General features: G+C 43.5%; 3 protein-coding genes across 5 annotated transcripts; 1 reads left to right on the forward strand and 2 right to left on the reverse strand.

Annotated features, from left to right (window-relative positions):
- Positions 1 to 260: 260 nt before the first annotated feature.
- On the reverse strand, positions 261 to 3,963 carry LOC120704958 (histone deacetylase complex subunit SAP18-like). Its single transcript, XM_039989538.1, has 6 exons — positions 3,734 to 3,963; positions 3,516 to 3,548; positions 1,712 to 1,822; positions 1,426 to 1,521; positions 642 to 713; positions 261 to 553 (listed from the first exon to the last, which is right to left on the reverse strand). Exons 1-6 carry the CDS (start codon positions 3,845 to 3,847, stop codon positions 521 to 523), a joined length of 459 nt encoding a protein of 152 aa, XP_039845472.1. The 5' UTR covers positions 3,848 to 3,963; the 3' UTR covers positions 261 to 520.
- A 6,403-nt stretch (positions 3,964 to 10,366) lies between these two features.
- Positions 10,367 to 13,416, forward strand: LOC120705062 (UTP:RNA uridylyltransferase 1-like). Of its 2 annotated transcripts, none has more exons than XM_039989619.1 (6): positions 10,367 to 11,156; positions 11,278 to 11,640; positions 11,850 to 12,073; positions 12,144 to 12,207; positions 12,693 to 12,889; positions 13,011 to 13,416. In XM_039989619.1, the coding sequence occupies exons 1-6, from the start codon at positions 10,404 to 10,406 to the stop codon at positions 13,246 to 13,248; spliced, it is 1,839 nt and encodes a 612-aa protein (XP_039845553.1). In that variant the 5' UTR covers positions 10,367 to 10,403; the 3' UTR covers positions 13,249 to 13,416. The 2 variants fall into 2 exon arrangements, with proteins under 2 accessions (XP_039845553.1, XP_039845596.1); XM_039989662.1 differs by having other exon boundaries at positions 11,281 to 11,640.
- Positions 13,417 to 13,636: 220 nt separating this feature from the next.
- On the reverse strand, positions 13,637 to 22,925 carry LOC120705250 (protein DETOXIFICATION 46, chloroplastic-like). 2 transcript variants are annotated; one of them, XM_039989723.1, is made up of 14 exons: positions 22,414 to 22,925; positions 21,993 to 22,087; positions 19,206 to 19,314; positions 18,715 to 18,770; positions 17,959 to 18,014; positions 17,252 to 17,390; positions 16,311 to 16,448; positions 16,161 to 16,229; positions 15,962 to 16,072; positions 15,448 to 15,576; positions 15,259 to 15,336; positions 14,628 to 14,699; positions 14,312 to 14,374; positions 13,637 to 14,207 (listed from the first exon to the last, which is right to left on the reverse strand). In XM_039989723.1, exons 1-14 carry the CDS (start codon positions 22,790 to 22,792, stop codon positions 14,106 to 14,108), a joined length of 1,596 nt encoding a protein of 531 aa, XP_039845657.1. In that variant the 5' UTR covers positions 22,793 to 22,925; the 3' UTR covers positions 13,637 to 14,105. The 2 variants fall into 2 exon arrangements, with proteins under 2 accessions (XP_039845657.1, XP_039845663.1); XM_039989729.1 differs by lacking the exon at positions 15,962 to 16,072 and having other exon boundaries at positions 22,414 to 22,905.
- Positions 22,926 to 23,299: the final 374 nt, after the last annotated feature.

Genomic DNA, 23,299 nt, shown 5'->3' on the forward strand with positions numbered 1-23,299 from the left:
GCGGAAGGTTGGCATCAGGCTTCAGAAATCCGAGCGACAAATTCTTTTGCCAGCGGTTTTTGCAGCATGCATGACCTAATTTCTGAAGAGATTTGGAGAGAAGAATGAACGCATACATTGGACCAGACCCTTTGTTTGTACTTAATATCGTCCTAACTGGAGCTTGTAACCATATCGATTTATCCAAATCGTCCTACCTCAAAGCTGTATCGGTCAGCACTCAGCCCTGCTCAGCATGGAGCCATAAGCCATTGACGCAATTCACAATGGAAAACGCACGATGTTCAGATTTGAAAACTCCAGGCACCACAGATACAAGTACCATATTAACAAGCAATCACACCAGACACCTTGAGCGTTCAGAATGTTTAGTGAACTTTGATTGTTCCAGTATTACAGATAATTTTGGTTCCAATTCCCTAGTGCTAACACAGATTCATCACTTGCCCCCCGGGCCTTTTGACGTCCCAACAGTTACATCCAGTCCGGTGCAGTCGTCGCGTTCAGCATGGGCTATCGTCTACATGATTGCAACACTCAAGTAATCACCAATCTGCAGAACGAGGCAGCATAGATGAGCGATTTGTGCATTGACAAAAGGCATAATCAGGAAAGGCACATAATACAGCATTGGCACAAACCTGGAACCCGAGCTCTGCCAGAGTTTTGGCATCATCCCCTCTTCCATGACCATATGCAAAGGTCGAACCCACCTTCAAATATTCAACAAGACAAGAGTTATGAAAGGTTAGCAATGCAGTGGAACATGAGTTGCATAGAGAACTTTGCACAAGTAGGCAGGTCACTAGCAGTTTGGATGAACTAACACAAGTAGGCAGGTCGCTAGCAGTTTGGATGAACTAACAAAGTAACAAACAGCATTTTAGCAACAAGTTCAAGACCACCTTGATGTGAACAGTACATTAGCTTCGATACATACATGGAAAGCCTAGAGTTGTGCATTGCGTATGTAATACCTAAGAACATAATTGTATGACAGAAAAAGTAGTAAATAATTCAACATGATATTAATTAGGAGAAGAATAATTATGAGATTAATGAAAGATTAAATGGACAGAGTCTCATAATGATAGCTCATGCATCAGTATTGACACATAAGAGGCTTCTCATTTTAGCATTAACGGCACAAGCTCATTTCACAACAGAACTTAGGTCAAAAATAAAGAACTGGCTTTTGCTATCATAAAAAAGGGAATGTGGTGGCATCAGCTTCACCAAGGAGGCTTCACATTTTAGCTACAGTTAGAAATTCATCAATCCATTCCTTAGAAGGTTGATTTGATAATTGATACATCCTTAGAAGGATAGATTTGCCAATTGGTAAAAGTGAATCATGTGGTACTTGTACATGAATGGAAGAGGCTGTTAAGGCAAAGGTAGTCGAAATTGGAGTTAACTCTTTACCTGTCTGACAACAAAACGGCCATTCTTGTCTGGGTACACAAAAGCAAAAGAAAGCCTAGCATTTCTTTTCCTTGCTGGAAGAGCAACCTCTTTTACCTGAAAAAAGACAATCATAATGATAAGATTGCGAGAAGTGAAATATATAGCTACTTGGTATGCAGGCTCAGGCCCCACTAGTCATTGTCACACCCAGTGGTATGTTGATAAGACATGAAAATCTATTTTCCTCCAACATTTTATTTTTCCTTAAAATGTCACAAGCAACTAAAACATGTGAATAACTTACAAGGTCTGTGAGCTCACGGAGCGTGGCATCCTTCCATGTGTAAATCTGAACTTCATCTTTTGGCTCCTTCCCTCTCACCGCAAACTCTTCATTTTGGTGATGGCCAGCAACCTGTAAATAGTCACCAACGATCAATTTTCTGAATACACAGTGTTCCCTAATCGAACTTTACTACAAGACATGTACAAAGATAAGATATGCACGACACATATTACCATTCACAATACATTTGTGCAGATTACCCACATAAAAATTTATATCGTAGGGTTAGAGATTGCCACTGTGATTTCAAGAAACATTATAGGCGACGAACTTCAGAATTAAAATAGACAATATTGTTCTGATTGAACAGCACCAGTTGTCCAAGTAAGGCAGTAAGCTTTCAGGGCAGATAACCAAGTATACCGCAAAAAAAATGAGCTCGTGGAAAAAAATTCCTTGCCCAATAAATAGCTACTACATGTAAATGGAAAATATAACTTGCAGGGCATGTTACGGTGCGGCCCTATAGGGTGAAGCCTGTGTTCATGGGTGTTCTCAGCCAGTAGAAGGTTGGATTCCTTCTTAGTTGAAATACTGTGGGGGTAGACTCTCCCCACCAGCCGAGTTTTTTTTCTCTTTCAACATAACAAGCAGTTTATTCCCTTTAGTTAAGCAGGTCAGCGTTTTCCAGTCACTCCAAAGGTCTGCCACATTATGTTTGTTCCCCTTTATGCCACTGTGTACGCACAGCCTAGTGTTTTTAAGTTTTAACAAACTTCACTGATAATTCATTACACCATAGTTAGACAAAAAAGTTCAACACATGCTTCTAAATGGATTCCCAGCACAAGTAAACTGGCAGTAAATTGCATTTTTAGTACCAGAGTTCTGTGAGTATGGAAAAGCTTTCTACCAATTCCACTACAGGCCGACTATACCATGAAATCCATTCAAAGTTGAAGTCATATGCAAACAAAAACATGTGGATCCAGAATAAATTTATGCAGACCACTCGCATAAAAATTGCATCCTAAGGTCTGAGATTGCTACTGCACTTTTCAAGAGATATTGAGGATGATAGGTGGACTACCTCTGAATTTATATCTTAGGCAATATATTCCCATCAAACAGCACCAATTAACCCAGTAAGGCTGGCAGTAAGCTCCCGGAGCAGCTAAATATGTGATAGAATACCACAAAAAGTTTGCTCACAGAGCACAACTCCTTGAGCATATTAGCCAAGTTGTATAAATTGCAAATTTTACAAGTTGTAGGAAAGGTTACTGTGCTCAACAGCTCTATAAATAACTAAATAAGAAAGTGTGGACCTCTCAACATAACAAACAGTTTGCTCCCTTTTGTTAAGCAGATCTGCTTTTTCCCGAGTCATTCTAGAACATGTCAGACACATTATATGTTTGTTCCCTTTTATGCCAACTGAGTATGCACGTCCTAGTGTTTAGCTAAATTTCGCTGATTGTGTTCACTAGTTTGACCATCAAACAGTTATAATGTTTTGTAATTTTACTTAGCCAACAAAGTGCAGCCCATGCTTCTAAAAGGATTCCCAGCGCAAGTAAACTGGCAGTAAAATTCCTTTTTCTTTAAATACCAGTTCAATGAGTAATGAAAAGCTTTCTGACAATTCCGCTATGGGCCGTTGATACCATGAAATCCATTCATAAGTTGAAGTCATATACAAACAAGAACAAGTGGATCCAGAACACTACAACCTCTCAAGTCTGAACACACTAAAGTACTAATCAGCACATGCAACAAAAAATTTAGAGGGGGCAAAAAACAAAAGGACAAGCATGCATACCCTTGTGAAGACCCTGAGCAAGAGAGGACAGGTCTGCAACAAAAAAAAACAGCATGTTATCAGTGAGTAATCAGACAAATTCATGTACCCCTTGATGCAAAACCTAACCTAATGCCGTGGAATCGCACATCGTTATTCACCTACTTCTAGAAGCAAAACACGATGGCCAAGCCATGAGTTGAAAGAGCGAGATCAGGAGAGCAAGGGGGTGAACTGACCTTCTCGCGGTCTATCGGTTCGGGGCGGAGGCGCGCCATCGGCGGCGGGCCCCGGTGCTGCATCGGCGGGCCCGGCCGCGCCGGCCTCATCGGCATCTCGCCCATGCCGGCCATCCCGCGTCTTCAGCAGCAAGGTTCTAGCGCTCGCCGCCGCTGCCGCCTCGCCGATTCGTCGCGGGGAGAGGTGAGGTCTGAGATGGGTGGGGATGGGAGTCGACGGCGAGGATGTGTCTAGAAGGCAGAAGCGAAGCAAATAAACCCGTAAACCTCGCAGATTCATCCCTGAGCTCAATGAAAATTACACAATTGCAATTCGGTCCTCTTCTTAAAATCCTTCAACGTTCCCTAGTTGTTTTGTTCCCTTATGCTACGTTAACACCATCCTTGCAACGATTATTATGGTACAATAAATATAAAGTACGGATCAAACTAAAACGGAATGTTCAGTTTCGTGGCTATTTAGTTTGAACCTTGCGTGCATGGAATTATGCGTGTTTCATTTGAATTTCGTTTACAAATTGTTGCAACCGTTAATGGTGCACATACGAAGGAAGGCGAATATTGCTTGCAATTTATATCATGCCCAAAGTCCTATTCAGATGGAGTTTTACCGGGTATGGTTTCATCTGATTGTGCAAATCGAAGCATTATGCCGACGACTCTACTAGATGGAGTATGTGAAATAAGATTTTCGACTTCACCAACTTTAACTTTTCGGTAGGAGCTCTCTCAAAATAGATTTTAACCCATCGTCACTCAACAACCAACCACGTGCAAAGTATAGTCCATTTCTAACATCATCTAATCGTAGAGCCGTCGAGATTCTTTTGTAACGCAATCATCGGCCCAGTGTAACTTAGGTACACTCCTTTTAAGAGCAAAGCTAATGAGCACGCCCGCTGCCGGCATCTAGTGCGGTGATTTGACGCCCGCGCTGGTGGTGGGTCCATTAGCATTTAATGTAAAAGAGTAATTTCACCCAATAGCAATTGGGCTAGCGCGTTCCGATTGGTTTTCGCCGGCACGAGGCGAGCGTGTCGTGAGACGCTCGTCCCATTCTCACTTTTCGTGTTTTTCTCTTCCACGTCACATTCCGTTCGCTTCTCGCACATCATTAAACTTGCTCTAACACGGCGTATACCATACTATGCATGTACACAACAAACTCGCACGTGATCGAATCTACGCTCATCACTCCCGCTCACGATCTCAAAGAGCGCGTGCATTCGCTGATTGTGATTTGCATTGATACCAGGCATTGATCGATGCCTGCCACTCTACTGAATGCTACTAGTACTCGAGCGTTTAATTAATTTTGATGAACAACTCTTTTTTTTTTGAAAAGGAAATTTGGATCTGTATGGAAAGGTAATGATGAATTCACAACTCTTCAACTGCAAATGCCGAACGCCAGGGAAGCCTTGCGTTCGCGTAGGGCCGCCGCCGCCTTTTCAAAAGAAGGCGGTTTTTTCTTTTTTATATTTAAAAAAATTAGAATTTCAAAAATATATGTTCGTTTTGGAAAATTTCAAAAATATACCCCGGTCGCCCTCCCATAGGGTGACAGGCCCAAAGTGTAATTTTTTTTTCAAATTTGCAACGAAGTCCCTAGAGAAAAATGGGCGACAGGGGCCTGTCGCCCCCCAATGGGCGACAGGGGCCTGTCGCCCGTTGGGGGGGCGACAGGGGCCCCTCCCGCCGTATGCCACCATTCTCTTTGTATGCCACCATTCCCTTTGTGATTTGAGCCTAAAAATTCAGAAAAAAAGCCAGCCCTAGCCGTCATTATGAAAAAAAACTGGAGTGGTTGTCGTGTTTTCACATCTTTTTGAAATGGTGGAAGTGCACTGCTATTGGGTCACATATGTCTGGGCAAAGAATGCGATATTTAGGAATTCCGTGATCGCCGTGCTGAGCAGTGCCAACTTGTGATCTCGTACTCGCAGCTAGATACACTATAGTTCTTATTTTGAGCTATTCGAATGTGTAGTCGTCCTCATCGTCGGCGGGATCTCGGCCGCTAACTCCTACCGCACCTAACTTGTCCTTAATTAAATCACGGAAAAAATCGCAAGAACTTCTCTTATTTAACGAGCATTATGGAACCCCAAACATAACAAGTTCACATCAATAGTATCTATAGAAACAAATGACAAGTAAACTAGTACAATCATAAACATCGGATACAAATAAGAGGTACACAACTATCTCATTACAAATAAATATCAGATATATCTAACCACCCCTAGGGCGTCGGACCCTCTTAGCCCTCTGCTGGGCACGAACATGGCCCTCGGAGTAGGTGAGAACATCCGGAGACCTCACCTGTCGCTTAGGACGCGCAAGGGGCTGCGGTGTCTGCTGCTGAGAGATCCCAAGTGGTGCTCCTCCTAGCTGTGAATACCCCAAGACATCGGGGTCACCTTGTGCGGCAGGCTCTTCTGGAGACAAGCTGTCGAAGTCGTCTAAGGTGAAGGTCTCTTTATCTGGTCGAAAGGAGGAAGAAGAAGGTCCGGCGCCCGCATCGGGGTAGAATCCTACGCAAAAAATGTGGATGTTAGCGTACGCTCGTATATTTTGTCATGACATGTAGAAACCGAAATATGAAACATAAATTAACCTGTGTAGGCCGGTATCTGTGGCCCCGGTACCATCCCTGGATACGGTCCGCCAACTGGTGCTGTCCCTCTAAACATTCCAGTATGGCCGAACGCAGTAGCTGGATCGTATCCTGTATGTGATATTAGTAAATATGTAGGAACACTTGATGTAATTTTAAAGAGATATGTACGTTACCTGCACTTGGGAAGAACTGCGACGTCGGCCCGTGCACGGTCGACGGACACGGGAACGATGACGAGGCCTGAGACGACCCGTGGCTGTCTTCGTACTGTACACGGGTTCCGAAGTCGATCACTGGGTCTAGCAAGGAGTCCATCTCCATACCTGCATTCAAAAATATATGAGAACACATAGGTAAATATATATTTCATACAAACTGGACACATAAATACAATAATACTTCATTACATACCTGCCATATTTCATTACTACATATTACAAATAATGAAATACAATTGTGGATCATGACACCGAATGCCTTCCACGAGCAATTCTCGCCGATGCTCGTCTGAATGTAGGAGGTGCTCCATCTCTGGGATTTCCGGAAGGACCGACGTCAGCAGCATCATGAAGTGCATTCTGAGGACACTTCTTGTAGTTGTGACTCAATGCTCCACATTGGCTGCAACGCTTTTGTGCCTTGCTTGCTTCCGACTCGTCCATACCATTCCGAATACGACGTGTCTGACAGCGGCCTTTGCCTTTCTTAGTGGCTGGATCAGGAATAAACATCTTATTCTCATTATCCTGAGTGAAAGGCCCCACAATTCCAATCCCGTATACCTCATGTCCCCATGTGGATACAGCTGCTTCCTTGCTAAAGTACGGTGAAACAAATAGTCCTGGCTGTAACGCAGACTCTGCACATGCCGCAATGAGATGGGAGCATGGCATATGCAATAACTTAGGCTTCATGCAGGAGCAGAAGGCTTTGCCATCAACTGTAATCAAACTCTCCTGTACCACCCTATCTCTACGGATACCACGACCACTTCTATCCTTGCATAGAACCTCAAATCTATGCTCCATTGTACCTGTGGATATGACGCGGTGCAGTTTGGCCTTTTCAATCTTCTCTTGCATATATTGTGTCACTCTTTTGCAAAACTGAATTTGGGGGTTGTTGATGTATATGCTTGCAGCCGTGTAACGCTCTCTGAAATACTTCATCCACCCATACATGATGAACTCAACAATTCCCACAAGTGGAAAGGCACGACAAGAACGCATAACCATATTGAAACACTCTGCATGGTTCGTTGTCTGAATACCATACCGTATTTCGTTGGTATCATAAAGGAATGACCATTTCTCCTTAGGTGCACCTCGAATCCAGTGTGAAAATGGCTTTTCAATTGAATCCCCAGCCTCTGCAGCCTGACTCGTGCCTGCTCTTGATGCCCTTACCTTCACTAGCTCTGCAGTCAACTGATCAAGCATCTGCCACAATGCATTGAATTTTCTCTGTTGATTTTGGGTGCACAACCTCTTAAACAGGTTCTTAAGATCCTTGTTCTTGAAGTGTTCATAGAAGTTTGCACCCATATGCCTAATGCACCACTTGTTTTGGACATCAGGTCATAATGAAGGCGTTGTCGCAGTTCCACGTTGCAATTTCAGTATTGATTGCAGGATACCTGCATGCCTATCACTAATAAGGCACACATCTGGACGTGCAGCAACAACATGAATCTTCACTCGTTCAAGGAACCAATACCAAATGTCTATGTTCTCATTCTCAACAAATGCAAATGCGAGGGGAACAATTTGGTTGTTGCAATCTACACCGATTGCGGTGAGTATCTGACCTTTATACCTTCCAGTCAAAAATGTGCCATCAATGCAGATCACCGGAAAACAAAATTGAAATGCTCTAACACAAGCACCTATGCAAAAGAAGGCTCGTTGCATAATTCTTTGTCCCCTAGTCACGGCTGGTACAAGGTATGTGTCATAAAAGCTTCCAGGATTTCTAGCAGCAACCTGGGATAACATACGAGGTAGGTTATCATATGATGCCTCGTATGTGCCGAACCGCATCTCGAACACCTTTTGTTTAGCCCGCCATGCCTTCAAATAACTGATGGTGTACTGGTAAGTCTGCTCAATGTGTCGAACAATTATTTTCGGCTCATAATTTAGGTTGTCCATAATAAACCCATACATTTGATATGCAACAAAGTCGCATGATATATTGCGATGCGAGGGAAGAACTTCTGACAGCAAACAAGTGTGCTCTGTGACAATGGAACATTTCCAGTTTGACTTCCATTTTCCCTTGAATGCATGTACACGCCATGGACATCCAGCATTCACACACTTCACCTCATATTCTTTACTGCCAGACTTTACGACTCTGAATTCTGGTTTCAATGAGATTGCCCATAGTCTCACAGCATCTTTTACGACTTCAATGTTTGGATATGTTGCAGTTTGCACTACCTCGTTCCCTCTGTACTCCCACTCCTAATTTTGTACATCTTCTGCGACATGACTGCCAAAATCATGCTCTTTCCACTCTTTTGGCAATGAGTACTGCTCGTCATCAGATGAGTTCTCATATTCTTCCATCTCTATTGTGGTTTGGTCTTCTGCCTCCATCTCGTCCACAATGCTATGTATCCTCTCTCCCTCATCAGCAAGGCCCTGTGGTCCCATGTTTTGGTTCTCTGTCTCTTCTGACTCATCTTGCTCAACATAATTGGTCTCTCTTTGAATACTCGGAGTTCCTTGATCTGCACAATGTTGGATTTCATTTTGTGTCTTCTCCTGAATTTGAACAAGAATGGCCAGAGGCCACCCACGCTCTAGAGCTGCTTGCATGTACTTCTGCCAGTCATCAGTGCTGTGTATCATCATTAATTCCCATAATTCACTTTCCACCTCCCAATTAACAAGAGACTGGACAGTGATCACATGTGTCAACAGATCAACATGGAACCCACGCTGCAGCCACTTACATATGGAACCAAAACTCCTTTCCAGAGGTTTATCTATGCCGCTAGATGTGCGCTTAAAGGCAGAAAGATCTACTCCATTTGACCCATACATAACATTGTAATCACCATAAAATACTTGAAACTGCATCTTGCTCGACATATCTGTATATCACATAATACTTATCGAGTTATACTCTTTACTTCACTACCTTATTCAATAATCCGTAAAAACTAAGTATGAAATTCAACTACAACATATAAGTATTCATAACTACGTGATGACACTCAAATTCTATACTGCATATGCCAAATTCTATTCTAAATCATAATTAATTTATAAACACGTCTCTAATAGTACTGCAATTATAATAATAAATGTGTAGAACTAATTTTCTAAACTAATTTACTACTACGTAACTACAAACTAAAGTATCATTGAACTCCTACTTAAATGGTTCTACTATAGCACTAATTAAATTAAATTACTTACTCCTACTTAAATTACTCATATTTAAATACGTAGTACTTAAATAGAAAAATATATAAACTAAATGTACTAACCTGCAGATCACAAGTGTTAAATCCGACAGGACTTCGCCGCTTTCCTTCTTCTCACTCATCTCTTTTTTTCTGGATTTTTGGTGGAATTTTCGGGCTCAAATGAGGAGGGAATGGGAGGGCTGGAGCTTTTATAGGGGGATACCCCGGTCGCCGGGGGGGGGGGGGGGGGGGCGACAGGCCCCCCTGTCGCCCGCGGGGGGGGGGGGGCGACAAGCCCCCCTGCCGCGCCCGTGGGCTGGGCCCAGCGGCGGTCGCCCGTGGGCTGGGCGACAGGGCCGTGTCGCTCGTTGGGGGGGCGACAGGGCTTTTTTTTCCAGGGACCTCATTGCGAATTTAAAAAAAATTACACTTAAGGCCTGTCGCCTTATGGGGGCGACCGGGGGTATTTTTGAAATATTTCAAAACGAATATATATTTTTAAAATTTTTATTTTTAAAAAATATAAAAAAGAAAAAACCGCCAAAAGAAGGCCGTCCTTCCCCCAGGCAGGCCCAGTCCACTCACCCCCCACGCCCCTCTCCTCACGCCTTCCTCGCCTGCCGCGCGCCATGGCCGGCGACGCCCTGGCCGCCGAGGACGCCGCGCCCCCGTCGCCACGCCCCGTCGCCGACGGCTTCCTCCGCTTCCTCCTCCCGGCGCCCAAGCCGCGCCCGGCCGCGCCCACCGCGGCGCCCGCGCGCCTCGTGCCGCCGCACCGCCTCGTCGCGCCGCGGCCCGCGGCCCCCGCGCTGCTGCGCCCCGAGGAGCGCCTCCACATCGTCCCGCCCACGCGGCCCGACTGGCTCCCGCCACCGGCGCCGCGGAAGCCCCCTGCTCCTCCTCCTCCTCCTCCTCCTCATCGCCCGCCGGCGCCGTGGGGCGCGGGGGTGAGGCCGCGGCCGTTCCCGCCGGCGCTCGGCGAGCCGAGGACGCGCAATGCGGGTCGCTTCGCTGGACAGGTGAACGGCGCGAGGGGGAGGGGCCCAGCGGCCGTCGCCCACAGCGGTGGAGGAGGTCGCTCTGGTTCTCAGAAGCCCAAGGCGGCGGCGGCGGCGGCGGTTCGCAAGGAGAAGAAGGCGTGGGTCGCCGTCGAGAAGAAGGGCGAGGATGCCGGTGACGATGATCGGGAGGCGGTGAGCGAAGGGTATTCCGGTGGGGATGAGGCGGCCACTGAAGCCGAGGACCGACTCGAACCGGAGAGCGAGCAGGACAACGGTGGTCATCTCCGGGGTCTCGATCGGGAAGACGACGCGACGAATTCTCTGGACATGGCTGCTAATCAAGAGTGTTCCGACGTCGGCGGCAGCGAGCGGCCAAGAGAGGTAGGAAATATATGCAGTCTCTCCGTCGTGGCAGTGAAAATGCAAACCGTTCATCGATCGATCGCACATGGTTTGTTCATTCGCTTGCTGAATTACCTGCGCTCGTTTATCTGTTCTGCAGCAGCTCGTACGTCAGTCGAATCAAGTAACACATTCGCGGGGCAGAATGCGCCGATCGCAGGTGGAATGCCGCCCCGACATCGACACCTTCACGCCTGGCTTGCTCGCGCTCTACGAATCCCTGAAGCCGTCAGAAGAGCACAAGTCAAAGCAGCAGCAGCTTGTGGACTCTCTGGCGAAGTCTGTCAACAAAGAGTGGCCCAATGCCCAGCTGCATCTCTACGGATCAAGCGCCAATTCGTTTGGAACATCACACAGTGATGTTGATGTTTGTCTTGAGATGGAGATTGGCACCGCGAGCACAGTTGAGGTTCTTGTGAGGTTAGCAGATGTATTAAGAGCTGATAATTTCGACAATGTGGAGGTAAGCCTTTGTTGTGTTTTACTATTGAATTATGCAGCATTCTCATCCAACTTACTTGCGTTGCTATGCACACTGTTGTGCAATTCTGTACTTGTGTGCAATTTGTATTGCACGTGTCATTGAACTCTAATGAAGACTTAGCTTCCATGCCTTCGCATGATTGTCTGTTCATGTTGTTCCTCTTGGTCTCTAACATGAAGTTTATGCAGGCAATTACCAGTGCCAGAGTTCCGATTGTAAAGATGTCCGATCCAGGAAGTGGCTTCTCTTGTGACATATGCATCAACAATCTCTTTGCTGTTGCTAACACAAAGCTTCTCAAGGATTACGCCCAGATAGACCAGAGATTGCTTCAGTTGGCCTTTCTTGTGAAACACTGGGCCAAACTGAGGGGTGTCAATGAAACATACCGTGGAACCCTCTCTAGCTATGCGTGAGTAAAAATGATATTTTTAGTTTTAATACAAATTAAGGTTCTAATCTTTATTTACATGAACCTGCAGGTATGTTCTTATGTGCATCAACTTTTTGCAGCTGCGAGAGCCCAAGATTCTACCATGTCTGCAGGTTTTGTAGCTAACTTTATCAAATTTACTTGTCAAATCCGAGTTATATTTTAGGATAAGACCACTCCTGAATTTTGCCAGCATGATTTATGATGTTGGTAGGTATGCTAAACCAATTATTTGCATTTCAACCCCCTTTCATTTTTAAACTCTTTTTTTTCTTTTTCTTTATGGTGGAGTGCTATGCTCGATTGGCCCTTGATTTTCACCATTCCACACTCCCTTCATATGTATGCTTCTTTTTGAATGGCTTGCTCATCATTCAACTATGGTTGGTCACTTTTCTTCTTCTTTTTTCACTTTTCTAAAAAAGAAAGTTGTTATGTGCTATTTTCCACCTATATGTCACTGAACTATGAGTACAGTTAGAACTCTAATCGCTCATATAGGTTGGAAGGAGCACGAAATTTTCAGTTGATGCCAAAATAATATACCTTTTGAGCTTCATGCTTCACATTGGTTTGTCACCCTTCCCACAATTTTCAGGCCATGGAGCAAACATATACCATGACTGTTGATGACGCCGAGTGTGCATATTTCGATGAAGTCCATCAACTCCAAGATTTCGGTGCTGAAAACAAGGAGAGCATCGCGGAATTGCTCTGGGCGTTCTTCCACTACTGGGCATTCCACCACGATTACAGGCACGCCGTCATCTCCGTTCGCATAGGGAGCATAATCAGGTAATAAGAGCCTACGGTCTTTTCTGAACAACAAACTTTCAGCATCGTTTTCATCAGATTTCACGTCAGTCTGGAAGAATTTTACAAGTTCACTTCACTCTATATGATTTATTGTGAACAGCAAGCAGGAGAAGAACTGGACTACTCGCGTCGGAAATGACCGCCACCTGATGTGCATCGAAGACCCGTTTGAGATTGGGCATGATCTAGGCCGTGTGGTTGACAGGCAGACGATCAGGATCCTCAAGGAAGAGTTCGAGCGAGCTGCTGCCGTGCTGCAGTACAACGATGACCCCTACGTGGCTCTCTTCGAGCCCTATGAATATAAAATTGATCAGCATGAAACAACTGACAAGTAGCTGAGAGGACAGTTCGACGATATCCTGAAGTGATTCTGACCTGATGATAAATTGTTAAGACATCTGATAAACAAAGTACCAACTGGTTGAAACGTAGTGTTGGGATCCAAATGCTAATGCCTCAAAGTGCCAAAGTTTAGCACTATTCTATCCAAACGGGAGTGCTAATTGAGTGGGATAAACTTGACCACGACTTAAAAACTTTAGCAAAACATATCCAAAGGATGTAAGATCTCCTTTCTGATAATTTTAAGAAAAAAACGATGGTAAGAATTGCTGCAGGCCGCAATAAGTTCCTGTAACTGGCACGCTCGCACGTGAGTGCTCTGCACACTGAAGGGGCAAATTTAAATATCTGATTTGGAGAACCTGCCATTGATGCCAACACTGATGGTCAATGATGCATCCTTGCAATCTCACTTCCCAGGATTTATGAAACAATTTCCATGATATCAGACATCTCGTAATTCTTAACAACAACAAATAGGGCCCCCCGTAAGCTCACTTAACTCCAAACTTATGGCGTCAAGTGTTTGACAGTGCAATCGCTACCCTACACAGTACCAGGAAGGCAGGAACTTATCACGTATAATACCTATTTTCCTAGGGAAAAAGATACTAACAAGAGGATGAGTTCTACCCTAGGTTGCCAACTGGCCTTTTCATGGCCCTAATCTCCTAGGCTAAGTATTAAACCTTGCTTTCAAATAATACCGCCCACTACTGCACTTCTTCCCCAACACAGAGCAGGCCAACTTATGGCACAAAGAATGGCAGCTCTATGATCTTTCCAGGTTTGTGTATCTCCTTTTGTATCTTCATCATGATCTCACCTCATCAAACGGTATGTACGATCTTCACGTGGCCTTCGTTTTGATATAGGCAACCTGGTTAAAATTTTCATTGTACAACATGCCCATTGGAGAAATGAGCCGTTGTAAACCACTTGCAAACCGACTCTGCAATGTACAGTTGGACACATTGTTCAAGAAAACCAGATAAGGGCTAGTTAAGACATTAGATGTTAGATGTAAAGATATCCAATATATAGAAATGACCATACCCATTGAAACAAGACGAGTATCCACCAGCATCCTGGCAAGCTACCAAATTTGTTGCGGAGAACCTTCAAGATAAAACAATAAAAAATATCACCGTCATGAGCCTTTTAATCTCACACTCCGTAGTTTTTCCTTGCTCAACCTAATCAACTGACAGAAACCAAAAGTGAACAGAGTGTAGAAAGTACTGTGGAAATCATATTCTTATTATTGATTGTTCAGACTCCTGACCCCTCTTTTTAATTGAAGTAGCATAAAGATTCATGTGGTCTCCCATTAATGATTCACGACAGGAAAAAGGAGAACAAACAGGCATACCATCAATAGAAGGGTTCCAATGCAAAAGCATACACCCATTGATTGACTCAAATATCGCAGATCCCTTCCGGCCTAAAAGAGGATGGAAATATAAATTAGATGTCAGCACATTGTCCAGCAAATGGTAGGCAAAAATATGCTGGCCTTCCAACATTATGCATGAATAGCTCTTGATTCTATTAGATTACCACTACCATGCCATAATGTCAAAGATTGTTCAAATTATTACACTACTACTATGCCTTTTTTGCATGGGAACAGTGCGAGGGCTCCTCTCCTCTGGTATGTTATTGCTATGTTTATTGCAAAAGCAATCGTACTCAAGCATGCAAGTTTATCTGGCATAGTGTGTGTTGGCTTGTGTCCAATCAATACGATGAGCTTTAGGTAGCCCCAGGAGTTGGTCACTCTTTGGATGGTTGCCAAATTTTTAGAAGAAACTCATAGCTCCTTGGTCGTACCTCATGCATTTTTCTTTTCAAATGCTTGGCCAAATGCCCGTGCAATCAAAACATTGGCCAAACCAGGCTAATTTGGGAGCAAAACAATCAAGTCTGGTTAACCCAGTGCACTTTAATGGAGAATCTGTGTGGGCCAGACAGATGAAAAAAAAATCAGATTATCAACATACCAATAATGTTCCTTCAAGGGAGTGTACTGAAGGAGTCACCAGCAACACACTGAAATATGGAGCCAGTACTTTGTGCATCTGTCGGAAATATAAGGCAGGCGTAATGAGTTACAAAGAAAATTCAAGCATTAGACACTAGTGGCCAAGCATGAATAATATCTAAGATTTTTTTGAAGCGATGTCTCATACCTGTTGGACAACCATTCTGTCATTGGTAAAGAGACTAGGGAAAAGCCATGGAACAAGTGTCCCTACTGCCCCCAAAACCGCTCCAGTAATCCCTCCAATGATCATAAGTGACTTCAATAGCATCCTTGCCTACAATAAAGTTAGCTTTAGGATCTTTCATAATAAGGAACAAAATATTCATACAGTTTAGTACAGAAATGAATTTGAAGTATGCTGTGTCAACCATTAGCTATTGCTCTAATGGAGGAGGAGGAAGGTCTGTGCGAATACACTTTCCATGAAAGCTCAAAAGGATGTGTCTGCTCAGAAACAAACTGCTGAAGAGAGGCTAACTCTATCAATCGATTCATCAGGTGTAATTAGTTTTCTTTAGATGAACCATATGAAATCATATAAATACTAGTGTTCAAGGACACATGTTCATCAAACAACACATTACTATCAATACAGGTAAGGGCACCAATGCCATAGTGTCGTTATTTACATAAATGTTAACACTGCAATCAATAGGTACCTTATTCAAATTACGATTAGCACCATATATCAGCTCCGGCATGAATGACTGTGCAGTTTGCGACAGAGGCTCACCCCAAACAGTACACATGCATAAGATATTAATCATAACCTTCAAAAAATATGAAGCAAATGATAAATTTATCAAATTCCCTTTTATTAGATATGAGTAATCATTTTGTAAGTCACCAAGTATAAACCTGGTGTGCTGCAAGAGTTACTGCTCCCATAGAAGTCGCTGAATATGTGAGCAATGCATAAAATGCTACCTGAAGAGAATTTTGAAATAATTTGTTACAATGATATGAAGAAAGTATACACTATACAGATTGTTGGACCCCAAATGATACCTTGGATGTCATTGTAACAAAAACAGGAGCTGCAATTTCAAATATCTGCAGCAGCTCTCTCGCTGATGGAATCGTAAATGAGAAAGCTCGAAAGCCCTTATTGTTTAGATTCCGCATCATCATGAAAGCTGCAACAACCTGATAGTGTGTCAAAAAATAGCCACTCTAGAGACAGACCCAACAATCGAAACAAATTGGCTATAGATCAACATTAGTAGCCAGAGGAAGATGGTAGAGTGATCAAATCATGAAGAGAGATAACTTGCTGGTAAGAAATGAAGTTATACTTATAGGTTTCAGAGGCGGTCTGGGAAAAAAAAAACTTTACCACTGTGGTATTTCACTTGGGGACAAATCAGAATGTATGCCTATTAATCTATAAATCGGACACCAACAACTTTGTGGAATCATGCTCAAGTTGGTACATGTTTTTCGGGTGATGGCCAGCCTAGCCAAGTCCTAAGCATAGCAAGAAGGAATTATCCATATAGTTCATGCGTGCCCCTTATAGATGATCTCCTCTCCCTTAACCTTAAATAGAGAGGAGTATCCTGCCATAAGCATATAATATGTACAAACTATTCTTTTTCAAGTTAAACTAATCTGAGACTTCATTATCTCTCGATTTCTAGCTTAATGTGCAAGACAACGTAACAAGTCCATCTTCCATAAAATATAGGTGAAAGGGCCTCTAGCCTAGTGGTTAGAGCGTCTGAGTAGCAACCAGCAGGCCCGGGTTTGAATCATCGCAGGAGTGAATTTACAGGGCTGTTTTTTTAAAAAAAAATCCCCTCGCCGGCATAGCCGGGGTTCAGGGGTTTTCTAGGCCAGGAGAAGGTTGCTTCTTCTTAATGAAAAGCCAAGGCACCATAAAATAGAGAGAGGAAGTCAATAAGTGCCACCAGAGATGTGAGATGGTGACTGGGAAAGTGTGTCGGTACCTGTGAAACCATAGTTGCCCAGGCTGCACCAGCAATTCCAAAGCCACAAACAGAGCAAAGAAGTATGTCACCAACACCATTTACCGCAGTAGCAGCTGCTAATGCCTTCAAAGGACCCCAAGAATCCTTCATGCCCAGACTACGTTATACAAAACACACCATATATAATATGAGATGTATCCAATCAAGATAGTTGCAATATGGATAGCTTATAAGTATTCATTTATATCTGAACCATTTTTTTCATGTAAGTGTGTAGCTGTGTAACCCATGCATGTTTATTCATGTCAATATGAAGACTAGGTGATTACAAGTGCTGACTATTCTTAATACTACAATTGCCAAATTCAAAGATATATCTACCAGAGTTCCACTATCGCTAAAACTTTTAAGATTTATGCACACTTTCACTGCTCTGCTACGATTGTAGCATTCGAGAAAGCAGTTGGGGATCTAGAGTGGAGATATAGCTTTTAAACCACATTCCAAACTTCTGCTTCATCACTTCGATTAACTTTTAGCATTAGGTTTCTTTTGTGGATAATTTTACTTTTTTTAATCTGAATAAACAAAAGTAATACGTTAGACTTCAACAACAGTTTGACAAAGAAGAAAGACAGGACAGAATTAGCAGGCACAAAAGTATAATGAGAACTACCAACCTATATCCAACAAAATAAGAGAAAAGGAATGGGCATAGCATGTACCTGGCACTTTGAGCAACTAAGCCCACAAGAACTGCAGGCCATGCAAAGCCTCTTATCTGAAAGTACACATATTTGTACGTGTTATTTCACACAGAAAAGGGAGGTTAACTTTATATCCTATAATATAGGGTATTTGAAGAATTCAACAAGCTTAGAAGTAGGTGTGAAACAAGAATCCAAGCCACCTAGCCAAGTAAGGAAAGGGATATGTCCAGATGGTCTAGGGACAAAGATAATAAACACATAATAGAGACAAAACTAGGCAATTCGAAAGATAGTTATACAGATTAGATTATGATAAGCAATATCTGGAGCTAAATAAGCATAACACTGTTTCAAAAGTTAATTATGATATATGCACCTAATCTGCATCAGGTGAGGACGTGATGTGATCATGTCATATCAGATCACCACATGAAAATATGCAAAAGTACAGCTTTCTCACATGTAGACTTCATACGCAGAAAACATGTTCATCGGGGGTCTTATCATCGATCATTAACACCCATGTTTACACATAACTCAACACAACTAGTTGAATATTGAAAGTAAAGCTATCAGGGTACAATGACCATAACTTCATTCTAGAACCCGCTTTGATATCTTTTTTCTTGAACCCGCTAGTAATTTTAGTGCTATGCTCAGTAAGAGAAAACTCAAACCATAACATGCTAGCTATATATATCCCAAAAACGCATTTCCTAAAAAATAAACTGGGGAGTAATGTAGCAGAGAGAGATGTTGAACTATACAAACCTGTGCATATGTATTGGCGGAAGAGATAATTTCATAATTCCCTGATCCAGCAAAAGCTGGAAAGCAGAAAAAAGAAAACAGGTTATATAGTTTAATGGAGGATAGTCAGGTACCACATATAAAGTTCAATTAATGTATCATGAGAATAGCAATTAGCAAAGGATTATATGTGGAACAACAAACTGACAGGAGAAATATAAGTGTGTCCTATCTTTTCTAACCACACAGCCTAATCTGAAAATAAGACTAAAATCAGAACGGTAGTCAAGATAAAGGAAGTACATAATCCATACTTTAAACAGCATTGCATGCTTAGTTGGTTGAGTCTAGGACAAAGGAAAAAAGCAGTAAATGAGATAATACTATGAAAACTTAAGTAATCATCAAGGTTTGCATTAGAAAATACAAAATGCTCAACACTTCAAAGGAAGTATGAAAAGCTGGATGATAGTTGTAGCTCCAGATACTGTTTTTCTTTAGAGTCTTATTACCAGTCAATGCTTGAGTACCAAAAACCTTGGTGAACAAAAACATTCCTATGCCACACGTAAGAGCAATAAACAACAGCATAGACACTTGATGTTGTGCAAGTTCTTCGTCCTGCATAGAGTAACTGCAACCACATTAGGTTACCGATACAGTAAGAATGTAAAATCCAAGAAGGTGATTGACATCTGACACTGATAACCATTGAGCACACAAGGTACAAAAGTAACAACAAGCCAAACTGCCAAGTGCCAAAATTCACGAGAGCTCAGTTTCAAATTAGTCTCTAAACTGCTAAATGGTATCCTATGGAGGGCCTGGTGCAATATTCTTAATACCAAACAAATGTATAGTCACATGAAGAGGGAGCAAACTTATATCAAAAGTCAAGCATGCTAGGGAATGATTATCTTTTTTTTGTCACAGCTTCCTTAATTTGGCACCTCTAGTCTTTTCAAAAAGGCAAGCATACTACTATAGTTTGGAACGAGTGCCTTGCGCGCGCCTTGGCGCGCGTAATTTATTTACTTGTTTTCATTTGGCAATATAAATTTATATTAAAGTTTGTAGTAGATGTATAGACAAATGAATATACATAGATAGAAATAGGATATTTATTTTTAAAGTAAAAAAAGGTAAAAAAATAGTAGTTGAAATCTGACGTCTCAATCTCGCCGTCGAAGGCGGCCGGGAGCAGTCCTTGGGCATCTCCTCACCATGCAATGCGCGGCTATCACGCTCAACATGTGGCACTGCGGCGTACCGGAGCGAGGCCGGGTCACCCGCCGGTGACGGTATGAACTCGCCGCACCCGTCGAGAGCGTGCCCAGTGGCCCGCCCAAACTCGCCGCGTGGCTCTTCGGCCTAGCTTCTTTGCCGTTGTTGCAGTAGAGCACACACCCATTCGGAGGCCACCAAAATTACCGATCGAGAGTTCTAGATTCAGATATTTTGCAGTGACCGAATGGAGTGCTGACGCGTGGACCATTCGTGTCTCAAGGCCTCAAAGATAACGATGGCACGGCCAGTCACATGCACTATCAATTTAGGATCGAATGGTGGGAATCTTTTTTACTGATGTGGCCGGTCTGCCCTTGCGCCGACCATCGGGGCATTCACATATAGAAATTAGGGCTGTGATTGGATTCAAAAATTTTATCTCAAAAAAGTCACATCGAATATTTGAGCACATGCATGGAGTACTAAATAAAATCTATTTACAAAACTTTTTACATGGATAGATTGTAAATCGCGGGACGAATCTAATGAGCCTACTTAATCTATGATTTGCAACAGTGATACTACAATAACCGTTCACTAATTCTCAGTTAATCATGAATTAAGTATGCTCATTAGATTCATCTCGTGATTTACAACCCCTCCGTGCAAAAGATTTTGTAAATAGATTTTATTTAGTACTCTGAAATAGCAAGATTCCCTTTCATCCGTAGCCAGACAATGATTCTACAGTAACCGTCCACTAATTATGAGTTAATCATGAATTAAGTATGCTCATTAAATTCGTCTCGTGATTTACAACCCATCCGTGTAAAAGGTTTTGTAAATAGATTTTATTTAGTACTTCGAAATAGCAAGATTCCCTTTCATCCGTAGCCATACAGTGATACTACAGTAACCATTCACTAATTATGAGTTAATCATGAATTAAGTATGCTTAGCAAGATTCCCTTTCATCCGTAGCCAGACAGCGATTCTACAATAACCGTCCACTAATTATGAGTTAATCATGAATTAAGTGTGCTCATTAGATTCATCTCGTGATTTACAACCCATCCGTGTAAAAGGTTTTATAAATAGCTTTTATTTAGTACTTCGAAATAGAAAGATTCTCTTTCATCCGTAGTCATACAGTGATACTACATTAACCGTTTACTAATTATGAGTTAATCATGAATTAAGTATGCTTATTAGATTCGTCTCGTGATTTACAACCCATCCATACAAAAGGTTTTATAAATAGATTTTATTTAGTACTCTGAAATAGCAAGATTCTCTTTCGTTCGTAGCCATCGGATCGCGATCGGACGGCCGGATTTTTCCGGCCTACGTGGCCTGCCTGTCCGCGCGCCGCCCCTCGGAATAACCGTCCACTAATTATGAGTTAATCATGAATTAAGTGTGCTCATTAGATTCATCTCGTGATTTACAACCCATCCGTGTAAAAGGTTTTGTAAATAGCTTTTATTTAGTACTTCGGAATAGAAAGATTCTCTTTCATCCGTAGCCATACAGTGATACTACAGTAACCGTTCACTAATTATGAGTTAATCATGAATTTAGTATGCTTATTAGATTCGTCTCGTGATTTACAACCCATCCATACAAAAGATTTTGTAAATAAATTTTATTTAGTATTCTGAAATAGCAAGATTCTCTTTTGTCCGTAGCCATCGGTTCGCGATCGGACGGCCGGATTTTTCCGGCCTACGTGGCCTGCCTGTCCGCGCGCCGCCCCTCGGGGCTTTAACATATAGAATTTGTAAATAGATTTTATTTAGTATTCTGAAATAGCAAGATTCTCTTTTGTCCGTAGCCATCGGTTCGCGATCGGACGGCCGGATTTTTCCGGCCTACGTGGCCTGCCTGTCCGCGCGCCGCCCCTCGGGGCTTTAACATATAGAAATAACTTTATGTGGCTATGACACTACAGAACCATTTCTCATAGCTAAGGTGGTATCATCTTTGCCTTATAGACTATGACACCACAATCAGTTCATGTAACATTCTAACATAGACGCACAGAGCATCTGGGAGGGAATCAGAGGATGCACCTTTTTAGCAAAGGCGGTGGCCACCATGTTAGAGGTTGCAACCGAAAGGAACATGAATATGTAGCTTAGGTAGTCACAGAACACTGTCCCAGGCCCTGAAAGGAATGGAAAGCAAGCAGAGGAATAAGAACAGTGCATTGGGCTTTCTATCAGATGGGCCTGTTTTACAAATTTTATGGACATCACAACATGTTTATCAAGCACTCTAAAAAAAACATGTTTATCAAGCGTGCAATCACCGCATTTGGCGATTAGATCGCCACGGGGAGCGGGAATGTGTAGAATCCACGTCGCATTTGGGCAGGGAGATCAAGAGTGATAGACAGAGATCCCAACTGTATTACTAGTATGTTGCGATATGGTGTGCGCCGTAATGAGAATGCCGTATGGAGATGGATAGGAATGCAAAAAGGAGAAGGACCTAGCGCGGCGAGCTGGACGGCGGAGGTCTGGCCGATGACCATGGTGTCGATGAGGCTCATGAGCGGGCCGCAGATCCAGAGCCCCAGCGCGGGGCCCGCGAACACGACGATGTCCCGCACCTGCTCCCATATCCCCGCCGCCGCCTGCTCGCCGCCGTCCTCGGCGACCGCCGAGCCGGCGCAGCGGCAGCGCGCGGCGCTGGAGAGGCGCGGGCTCTCCTCGAGCCGCGGCGGCCGGAGCAGGCGGAGGCGGGCCGCGGGAGGAGGAGCAGGGAGGCGTTGGCGGAGGCGGTGGAGGGAAGTGGGCGCGCGGGCGGGTGCGGGTGCGGGGGTGGGGATGGAGTGGGCGGCGGAGAGGAGGCGAAGGTGCGCGGCCATGGCCGCCGCCGCCGCCGAGGCCTGAGGACTAGAACTAGTTCACCTCAGCGCCGGCCTCCGGCTGCCTGACTCCTCCCTTCCCTCTTGTGCGGTTGTGCCAAGCCTCCGCATCCGAAAGGAAATGGAATGGCGGATCGTGTGGAGGGGAAGGGAACGAGAGCACCCAACGGCCGTTGCTGTAGCTGGCCAATGTTCTCTGTAGAGGGCGGCGTGTACGTATAGGACAAGGACATGTACGTGTACGGGCAAAATCACCAGTATTTTTTTTTTTGAGTTAACAATCACCAGTATTACCAACATCATGGAATGGAATTATGGAATACACTCTGCGTTTGCATCAGAACGTCAAACCCCAAATGTACAATTCCAATATTCGCCAGCCATAGCCACTCTGGCAGTCTGATAATTCTGATTCAAAATACATTCATTTTCTGCTTCATAGGCAAAACAAACATTTTCTGGGCACTCTTCTTAGCCCCTGCACCTTTTTTTGGTATGACACGATGA

This window comes from Panicum virgatum, chromosome 1K (assembly GCF_016808335.1).
Source record: "Panicum virgatum strain AP13 chromosome 1K, P.virgatum_v5, whole genome shotgun sequence".
NCBI classification, from domain to species: Eukaryota; Viridiplantae; Streptophyta; class Magnoliopsida; order Poales; family Poaceae; genus Panicum; species Panicum virgatum.